The sequence below is a fragment of the Macrotis lagotis genome, chromosome X (assembly GCF_037893015.1).
Source record: "Macrotis lagotis isolate mMagLag1 chromosome X, bilby.v1.9.chrom.fasta, whole genome shotgun sequence".
Classification (NCBI taxonomy): Eukaryota; Metazoa; Chordata; class Mammalia; order Peramelemorphia; family Peramelidae; genus Macrotis; species Macrotis lagotis.
Window position 1 is genome coordinate 662,975,059 of NC_133666.1, and position 11,077 is coordinate 662,986,135.

The window sequence follows — 11,077 nt, forward strand, 5'->3', positions numbered from 1 at the left end:
AAATCAGATCAAGTGTGTCCAACTCTCAGCCCTTGGGTCACATGAGGCCCTCAAAATCCATTCATGCAACATTATTACATTATACTATTACACTCATTGGTAATAATGTGTAAAATTATAGTCCCAAATAAATATTAAATTCTATATGTAGCCCTTGACAAGTTTTTGTTCAAAAATGCAGCCCAGAAGGGTTAAAAGGTTAAACATCATGTATAATGATCTAACCTAAACCAATATGTTTAGAAACTAAGAGAGATCCAGAGAGGTTCCCCTCTATAAACCATCTTTCCTCAAATGACAGTCCCTAAGGACAGGTCTGTATACATCAGATACAAGTCCTCTGTTTGGCATTTAAAATCCTTCAAATATGAGTTTTAACCAATATTCTAGCTTTATAACCCTAGTATACATCACTTCTCTTCTCATACTCTACAGTAGGGCTATCCAACCTTACTTTTAAAAGGTTTTTTTTAATTGAAACAATAGACAATATATTTTGATTTCTCATTTTAGTGAGAGCTCTGAGGTAGCTTGGCTTCATTTACTATAAATAGCATATAGCAAGCCTACAGGTGAGCCACATACAATTGCATTGTTGGATGCATTTTGGTCAGCCATGTTTCACAGGATAGTCAATGGGGCCGCTTGCTACTCTTCCCATTCAACAGGTCTGTCCTCCCATTACTTCCACTCCTAGGGACTTTTCTCTAATATCGCTTCCCAGTTTACACAGTGCAATCAGACTTTTGCAGTTATTTTTTGTTTACTTTTTGCCTTTTTATCTCCAGCTTTAAGCACAATCATTGCTGTTTAATAGTTTTTGACTTTTCTCACCTGGAGTTTTCTTTGTAAAGATTTTGAAGTAGTTTACCATTTCTTTCTCCAGCTCATTTTACAGATGAGGAACTGTGGCAAACAGTGTTAAGTGACTTAGCCAAGATCATACAGCTTGTAAATGCCTGAAGTCAGATTTGAACTTAGGAAGATGAGTCTTCCTAACTCCAGGCCCAGCACTCTTTTCTATTGTGCCACCTATGTGCCCACTTAGCAAAGTACTTAGTAAATGTTTGATGGTAAAACTTGACTTGTTGAGAGATTTATGAATATACAGTCCTCCTATCTCAAAGCCTTTACTTGTAACCTAATCATTTTGGCTCTCTTTGGTCAATTATAGTCTCAGACCAAGCCCCACTAGGTCATTTGTCCTGGAGAGGTTCAGAGTGAATGTAAATAACAACTACTTTCTGTTTGAGTCAATAACCATGAAAGTCTTACCCTCCCAAATTGATTTTTTTTAACTAGATAGAAGAGGGCATAATCTGTCCCATTTCTTATCTAGCTTTAATCACTAAAGGGAGTTGCCTCAGTCAAGCTGATACCAGTTAAAGAGACCAAGATCTCCCACTGCAGACAGGATCTTCTCCAGGTTTCCTGATCTCTATCTGGCCACCGAACCCAGATGGTTCCAGGAGAAAGTGAGACAGGTGACACTGTACAACCCTCACTTAAATAAAATTCACTTTCAAATCACTTCCCTGATGACAAGCAACAACAGCATCAACAACTTAGTCTGTCAATCATGCTTAAAATATACCTTGACTATACAACTTGGAATTCCTATTTTATTTGATTTCAAAAAATAATAATTTCATAGGACTTTAAGTTGTTAAATGCATTACATTCATTGTCTCATTTCATCCTCACAACATTCCTGCCACCTCCCATCCTTTTAACTCTTTCCTATTCTTTACCTGTTATTTCAAAGTATTGTCAAAGGTAAATGAATTTAAAAACTTTTATTTCTGTAACAAATGATTGGAAATACCCTATTGTTCAAATTTGGGAACAGGAGTGGGTGAGGTCCAGTTAAGATACATTAGCATTTGAAGAGGGTACTTAAAAACAACTCCTTTAATAGTTTAAAAATAAATTTTAACAAAGGATCACCTTCTAAAGTCATCAATAGGCTCTTGAGGTACAGATTCTCCCTTTTACTGGGGGCTCTTCACCCCTCCCACCTTTCTTACCTTATCCCTTCCCCATCCTATGGTGGAGGCTGTAGCTTTCCTTAATTAGACAAGCCAAGTGTCATTTCAAATCACCTCTCCCAATGGGCACTACTTTTTAAGTTGGGAGATCCGCCCATCAGTGAGGGTTCTGGCCCTCCTGGGGCCTTTCCATACTAGCATAATTCTTGACTCAAGAGCTATATCATTAAATGGGCTTGTTAAATTAATTCTATTTTGATCTTTCTTAAGGCCAAAACTCTAAAACTTTTGCTCTTCATTGGTACAAACTCTGGGAAGGTTAACACACATTTATTTCCAACAGACCAAACTCAACCAGGACCTGTCCTCGTTTTGGAAAGATTCATTTTTCATTGTAAAGCAATGCCTACTTTTTTCTCACACCACACACACACACACACACACTTACAGAAATATTATAAAAGGCATTTTAAAATTATCCTTGTCAGATGCTTTTAGACTAGTCTGAAGAAGAAAACCTTTATTAGATTTTCTTTAACTATCAGTTCCAGAACAACTCCCCACTTTGCAAACCAGCTACAGGAAGGGCTCCTCCCTTAAAGTAACTAGAGTGCAATAGACCAACCAAAGCCAGGTGCAGCTCTAATCCACTCAAAGGGATTAAAGAAATGACCCACCTAAGGGAGGCACCTTTTTCCTCTTTCCTCATTTCCAGGAAGGGATTGGGGTATCAAACAGAGCCATAGTTTCTTTGGTTATTTTCTTTGGTTGTTTCTGACTCCTATGACCCCTTTTGGGGTTTTCTTGGCAAAGATACTGAAGTAGTTTGCCATGTCCTTCTCCAGTTCATTTTACAGATGAGGAAACCGAAGTAAACAGGGTTAAGTCTCTAAGGTCAGATTGGAACACAGGTCCTCCTGACTCCAGCAGTCTTCTAATTGCCCAAGAGAATGACTCTTGAAAGATTAGGTGATTATTGTTCTTTGAAATACAGTAGTCAGTCAATCCTACATTCAGCAAATACACTGTGAATTTTTCGCTGTTCAATATTTCCTTGCTCAATTTTAAAGTATAGTCTTATCACCTGGAAAAGTCACTTAACTTCTCAATCCCAATTTCCTCATTTATAAAAATGAGTTTAATAGCACCTACTTCATAGGTTTGTTGTGAGGAACAAGTGAGATAAATTCTATGTAAATCTTAAAATGTAATGTGAATGCCAGCTGTCATCAGGATTATTATGTTCAAATATTAGGTTCTTATCCCCTTGAAATGGAGAGATTATTCATATTTGCACTGCACATTTCCATTGAGACAGAACCAATTATTATATTTCCATACATTATAACTTCTTCAAATAATCTGAATTTGAATACATGTGACCATTTCAGAGGATTCATTATGCTCACTAATGGGGCATAGCAGATTCCCAAATGACTCAGTTCAAGAGCATGTCAGAGGGTAAGAGGGTGTTCTGTCAGCCTGGACATCTCTCTCTTTCTTAGACAGAACAGTACTTGGATTTAGAATAACTTTAAGTTAATTAAAAACTGTTTTTGATAGACTTGTGCCAACAATGTAAAATATTGATATTTTGTTCTTCACCAAAAGCTTTTGGTGATCTTCTGTTTGAGGTGTCTCCTAGTATTACAGAAATTGGTGCTTTCATTCAAAAGTTTTGGGTTGTTCAGTCATGTTCTACTCTGTGACCTCTTTTGGGCTTTTCTTGGTAGAGATATTGACATGATTTGCCATTTCCTTCTCTAGCTCATTATACAGTGAAGGAAACTGAGGCAAACAGCATAAAGTGACTTGCCCAAGATCACACAGCCAGGAAGTGTGTAAGGCCATATTTGAACTCAGGAAGATTGACTTTCTGACTCCAGACCAGGTGCTCTATCTATTATGGAGCTACTTATCTAAAAGATACTTTGCATACTTTGTATTCAAAGTATATACATATCTTTTCCCAACTTCCTTTATCCCCTCCCCTCTTCAGATAATAGAAGCTCCTGGAAACTAGAGATGATTTCACATTTGCCTTTATAAATCCAGTATTCATGCACTGCAAATGGATTTACCACTGCTGAGACCCCTTACAAGTCATCTACTCCACCATTCTCACTTCACAGATAAGACCTTCACAGAAAAGTTAAGCAACTTGTTCATGATCACACAAGTAGTTAGAAAAATGATCAGAAGCAGACCTTGAATTCCAATCTTTTGGGACCCAAGTCTAGCCCTCTACCCACTTGGCAATACTGCCTCACTACAAAGAAGCTCCCTATTAGATGCTTTTCCTCATGATTTGCAACACTGGAGAATTCCCTGTGACAAATAAATAATTAAGATACCAAACTAATTTTAGGTCTCAGTTTTCTGATTGTCTAAGACCTAGGAGCTTTCCACCATGAGGATTACTTCACATATTACCTCACAAGGATGTTGTAATAAGCAAATAATAAATTCCTGATTAAACTTTAAAATATTTCACAAAATATTTCTAAAGTAAATGTTGACTTTAGAAGGCTACTCAACATTTTCATGAAATATTTTTTTGCTGTTGTTGGACAACATTTTACTTTCTAAAATGGGTCAGGATCATCTCCAACAATAAAAAGGCAAAAATAATTTCAAAAGTTTAAAGATAGAGCTGATAAAATTAAATATTTTTATTCTAAAGCCAAGTTCTAATATTAGAGAAATGTAACTGCCCTAGGAATTTTTAACAGTAATGATAATATCTCATATTTGCATACTGCCAAAGAGATCCAAAACAAACAAAAAGTCTTAAGTATGCAGTGTGTCTAAATATGCAATCATCTTCAGTCAGGTCTGCCTCTTTATGACTCCATTTGGGCTTTTCATGGAAAAAGATAATTGAGTAGTTTTCCATTTCCTTCTCCAGCTCATTTTATATATATGAAAAAAAACTGAGGCAAACAGGCTTAAATGACTAGTATAGTCTAGTCACACAGCTAATATGTGTCTGGGGCCCGATTTGAAACCAGGAAGATGATTCTTCCTGACTCGATCTGACACTATCCACCTACTTAAATGCACAATTTATGATATCAATATTATTTATAGATCAGTTTTATTTATCAAATCTAACCAGTAACTTTGATTATAGGCAAATCTACTCATTGAACTTGAGTAAGAACTATTTCCTCCTATAAAATATGGAGACTCACTCTTTTCTTGAACTCTCTACAGCCTGGTTTATAAGCTCATCATTCAAGCAAAACTGGTCTTCCCAAAGTTACCAGTGTCTCTTCATTAACAAATCAAATGGTTGTCTTTTCTCAATCCTTCTTTCTGACCTATCTGCAGCTTTTGATATTGTAGATCTGCCTCCTTTCTTTGAAACTTTTCCCTCCCAGGTTTTCAGGAATATCCTCACTCATGGTTCTCCTCCCACCAGTCAATTTACTCCTTTGTATCTCCTTTGCTGGATCTTGACCCAGGTCATACCCACCAACCTTGCTATTGCAGTGCAAAGGGCCCCAGTTCTGAAATCAGAAGGACTTGAGCTCAAATCTGACCTCAGACACTTACTAGCTGGGTGACTTTGGGCAAGTCCTCAACCCTGACTACCTTGCTTCCAGGGCTATTTCCAGTTGTTCTGATCCATATTTGGTCACTGGAACCAGCTGACTCAGAAGGAGAAAGGGAGGCTGGCAACTTAGCATAACTCCAGCTCACTCAAATCCAATTCACCTGCTTGGTAACATCACCTCACAACAGCCTGGGTCTCCTTGAAGAATGAAGGACAAACCTCATTTCCCCTGGTAATCTCAGTCCCACCTCAACCACTGGATTCAATGATCATCTTTAAAATGATAATTCTCAAATCCAATTATCCAACCCTAACTTTAGTTCAGATCTCCATTCTTCTATCTCCAGCTTGAGATAAACACCTCAATCTGGAAGTTCTTAGGTATCTTCAACAGAACAAATCCAAAACAGAGTTCTTTATCTTTCTCCCAAACCTTCTCAGACCTCTAAACTTCCCCAGTATAGTCAAAGTTACCACCAGCCTCCCAGGCCCCTCAAGCTTGTAACCTAGGAATCATACAGCTTACTGTACTCTCCCATCTCCTGTATTAAATCTGTTTCCAAGGACTGGGGATTTTACCTTCATAACACTTCTCAAATGAACTCTGAAATTGCCACCACCGTAGGGCAGGCTCTTACCACTTCATGCCTGAACTACTGCCAATAGCCTAGTAACTGATTAGCCTGCCACAAGTCTTTCTCCATTTCAATCTAGCTGTCAAAGTGATTTTACAAAAGCATGAGTCTGACCATGTTGCCTTTTCTCCCTTACAAACTCCAATAGCTCACTATCAGGATCAAATATAAAATATTCTATATGTCATTCAAAGCCCTTCATCAGCTGCCCCCACTACCTCTCCCTTCTTCTTACACTTCCCACTTCAGCAAGAACTGTTACCCACTGACACTGTTCCCCTATGTCTCAGTCCTGGGCATTTTCACTGACCCCCCCCCCCCCACACACACACACATACACTGGGAATGCTCTCCCTTCTTAATAACTACCTCTTTATTTCATGGTCCCACCTAAAATCTCACCCTACAGAAGAAGCTTTTCCCCATCCTTCTAGATTCTAGTGCCTTCCCTTTGTTATTTCTAATTCAACCCTTCAGTATGGTTTGTACATAGTTGACCACACCTGGTCTCAGTTAGATTATGAGCTCTCAGGAATGAGACAGTCATTTCCCTTTTCTTTGCATTAAGTCCCCACCCCACCCTCTGAATTCAATTATCATCTTTATGATGATAATTCTCAAATCCATTTGGCAAACCAAGGCCTCTCAGCAGACCTCCAGGAACTGAGTCTGGCACATAATAGATACTTAAGAATGTTTATTGACAAGCCCAGTGACTAGAGTCTAGAATCACTCCTACAAATCTAGAAACTAAGATCTGTGGCCAGAAGGATCTGCATTGGAATCCTGTCTCAGAAACTTGCTATCCATGTGAGCCTGGACAAATCTCTCACTTCTGCTAGAACTGGCAAGTTTATACATCTATAAAATGAAGGTTTGAACTCATCAATTCCTAAGATCCTTTATTAAGATCCTCATACTCTATGATCCAGTGTTGACTGTTACTATTGTCAGACTTCAATATTGAAATAGAAGGCAATTTATTTCCCTCTAAAGGCCTTTCCTCATGGGGTTGTTCTGAGGGTCAAACAAATTGATCTGAAAGTTTTCTGAAATGAAACCATTGGCCTAGAAGTCTCTAGGGTACTTTCTAGTCTGAAATCCTAAAGATATTTGAGCTAAAAAGTCTTAGGGGAAAAAGTTAGAGGAAAATATGTGGCTGTGTCATTTTTCAGGCATGTCCCATTCTTCCTGATTCTATTTGAGGTTTTCTTGGCAAAGATAATGGAATGGTTTACCATTTTCTTCTCAAGCACATTTGACAAAGGAAGAAACTGAGGCAAGCTGGATTAAGGTATTTGCCCAGGGTCTCACAGCTGGGAAATTTCTAAGGCCACATTTGAGCTAAGAACTTCCAAACTTCATGACTCACTCTATGCACTGTGCTACTTAACTGCTCTATAATCTTGAGAAATCACCTTCCTGGCTATGACTCTCGATTTCGTCATCCATAAAGTTGGATGACTGGGCTAGATGGTTTCCAAAGTTCCTTCTATACTAAGTTTAGGATCTTGACATTTTTTTTTCCATCAGAAGATGCTACAAGTTTAAAAGGTAGAAGGGAAGACAGCACATTAATGGGAAGTGAGAGTTGAAACCACTTTGTATACATTTTATCTTTATGTAACTATGCATGTTTCCTCTCCTTAAAATAGCATCTCTCTGTTGGGTAGAACAGTGAGTTTAGAAAAAGAAAGCCTAGATTCAAATTCCAACTATGTTTCTTACTGCCCATGTGACCTTGAAAAAGTCACTTCTCTCTGAACCTTAGTTTTACCAATAAAATGGGAAAGTTTCTCTTCTGAGGTCCCTCTCAGCTTTAAATCTATGTCCTGATGAGCTTTTGTCTAAACACACCCTTACCACAAGGAGAAAGCAAGCAAATCCTGGAGCATATGCCTGACCTTAAAGTAGCAAACTATTCTTTGGTTTTGTCTTTGTTATCAGTCATCAGGCCCAGAGCCTATATTACTAGAAATGGGAGAGAGGGAAAATATATATGTGTGTGTGTGTGTGTGTGTGTGTGTGTGTGTGTGTGTGTGTGTGTGTGTGTATGCTCACGCGTGTGTTTCAGTATCAAAAAGTAGAAGGAAAATTCCAAAGAGGCTACAGGCAAATACAGATTAAGTGCTATTACTATGCTTTTTAATATAGTAGATGCCTTTCAAAAAATGGAACAGAGATTCTCATTCTCTTGTAAAAGAAACTCAAAGTCACGCAATAAATGTATTGAATTATTATTATAAATTAATTATTTTTTTTAAGATCAGTCCTAGGATCAGTCAGGCTGACTTGATCAAACAACAAACACTTCTTAAGAACTACATTTGCCAAGAACAATGCTATACTTCAGAAAGATAAAGACAAAAAGGAAATAATAGTCTTCTCAGTCACAGAGCTTACTTTCTATAAATGTTTTTTGTTGTTGTTCAGACATTTCAGTCATGTTGGATTCTCTATAAGTCCATTTTGGCTCTTATTGGCAAAGATCTTGGAATGGTTTACCATTTCCTTCTCTGACTCATTTTACAGATAAGGACATTGAGACAAATAGGGTTAAATAGACTTGCACAAGATCATACAGTCAGTAATTGGCTAAGGAGAGCTTTGGACTGGGAAAATGAAACTTCCCAACCCAATATCACCTAGAAGGGAAAGAGACAGAGACAGAGACAGTGTGCTCTATCTACCATGTCACCAATGAAGGAGATACAGAAAAGTAAGAGGCAGGGTGGGGGGGGGGGAGAGAGAGAGAGAGAGAGAGAGAGAAAGCAAGCTGCTAGGGCATATTCTCCAGCACATTGTCTTACAAAGTTCCCTGGACCTAACATTGGGAGAGAGACAAATACTTCTCCTAGATCACACAGAACTTGACATAACTTCAATCCAGGTCTTCCTGGTTTCCTATATGGCTCTTTACAAACCAGTTGCCTTTCTTGATGAACTAATGTTAAATTGACCCAAATTAAGAGTGTTTTAACAAAGGGGTGAAATGGAGAGATATATTAGGAGGAAAAGGAGTATCAAAGGAGGGGCATTTCAATGGGATGAAGGGCATTTTAAGAGGTGAGAGGGCATATTCATAGGAGAGGATTGAAAGCACATTAATGGTAGAAGGACTGTTCTAAGGGAAGAGGGGGAGAAGATAAGGCAATTTAACAGGGTTGGGTAAAGGATATATTATTGGAAAGAGGAACTAGAATTAAAAGAGGGAATATTAATGCACAGAAGGTCATATTAGTGGGAGAGAGCATATTAAGAGCAGTAGGAGACAATGCACATCATTGAGAAGAGAGGTATGTTATTATGGGGGAGGTCTTAATGGGAAGGGGGTATAATAAAAGAGAAAGGGTCTATTAATAGGGAAGGGCGTAAAGCACAAAAATAGGTAGAGTGCATTAATGAAGTGAGAGCAAATTAGGGAGTGGAGACATATACTAATAGGGGAAGGCATAAGGTCCATCAATGAATGAGTAGTGTACTGGACACTATTGGAGAAAGGAAGTGCATGTTATTAGTGAGCATGTCAATGGCAGGGGCAGAAAGTATATTAATGGAGGGGACAGCCTGGTGGTGCAGTGGTTAGAGTCAGGAGGACCTGAGTTCAAATGCGGTCTCAGACACTAAATAATTACCTAGCTGCTTAACTTTGGGTACGTCACTTAACCCCATTGCCTTGAAAAAAAGTACACTGGGGGGGGGGTAAGGAGAGAGAGGTCCCATCAATGATAGAAGGATCTAAGATAGATTAATGGGAAGGAAAAGTTCCAATATTATTAGAAGGAGAAAGTGCATTGATAGGAGGAAGGCACATCGAAGACAAGAGGATCTGAGACCCATCAATGAACAGAAAGGTGCCTTTTGGAAGGGGAAGGGGTGAATGAACGAAAAGGCTCTAGGAGGCAGAAAGGGGAATTATTGAAGGGAAACACGGGGAGAGGGCTGATAAACGGAAGTGCAGGTATACCGCTGGGGAGTGCAGAAGGCACATTAGTGAGCAGGGGAGGGTGCACTAATGGGAGAAGGAATCTCTAGTGACAGGAGGGCACGGGGTGGAGGAACGGGCTGGGTTCGGGTGCCCCTCCAGCGGACCAGGTGGGAGCCGGGTCCGGGCCCAGCTGGCCCCGGCTGAACCGGGCTGCGCATCCTGCTCGTCCTCCTCCTCCTCCTCCTCCTCCCCACCCCCGGCCCCCGTGGCTCCCCGCACGTACCGGATCCGCGTGGCCGTCACGGCGTTGCCGGTGTGCGCTCGCAGCACGGCCAGGAAGAGGATCCGCATGGTGCCGCGGGCCCGGGACCCGAGCCACCCTGGCCATGGACCCGCCGGCCCCAGGCTCGGGCTCCCGGCGCCGCCCCGGCCCCGCCCCCTGACAGGCCCCGCCCCGCGGCTGAGAAGCCCCTCACCCAGCCCCCCACCCCTCCTGTTGCTAGGAGACGGCGCGCGCGGCGGGCCGGCGAGGAGCGCGCGGTCCCTCCCGAGGGTCTACCCTTCCATCCTTGGGCGCGGCCGGTACCAATGAGGAAGAATGGGGGGGGGGACTACAGCGGGTGAACCGGGGATGCTCCCAGCTCATCGAGCATCTCAGAGAGCGCGAGCGGCCTCTGGTGCCAGGACGTGACGAAACGAAAAAGGGAGGATGGCAGCGGGGCCTCTCTAGGCAGCCTGGCTCCAGGTTCCAGCATCCTTTGGCTTTGCCCCCCCCCCAACTGTGCGGAAGTAATCTCTCCCTCCTGGAGCATCTCACCGCTCAGCTGTTCCTTCTAGCATCTCTTCTTCTCGGTCAGCCAATCAGAATAAGAGCGAGGCACCCTGCTAAGAAAGACAAAAGCCACCAACTCAGAGGCTAAGCTCCTTGAGGCCAGGGACACGACTCCTCTAAGAGTCCATGCTCAGA

At 41.0% G+C, this 11,077-nt stretch overlaps 1 protein-coding gene across 3 annotated transcripts in view; it reads right to left on the reverse strand.

Moving 5' to 3' along the window:
* GLT1D1 (glycosyltransferase 1 domain containing 1) overlaps positions 1 to 10,541 on the reverse strand; it is a 106,364-nt gene extending 95,823 nt beyond the window's left edge. The window contains exon 1 of one of the 3 annotated variants that reach the window (XM_074205325.1): positions 10,394 to 10,541. In XM_074205325.1, the coding sequence (XP_074061426.1) occupies positions 10,394 to 10,461 (68 nt within the window). In that variant the 5' untranslated portion in view covers positions 10,462 to 10,541. The remainder of the gene's footprint in view (positions 1 to 10,393) is intronic. The other 2 variants (XM_074205326.1, XM_074205324.1) reach the window with 2 other exon arrangements.
* Positions 10,542 to 11,077: the final 536 nt, after the last annotated feature.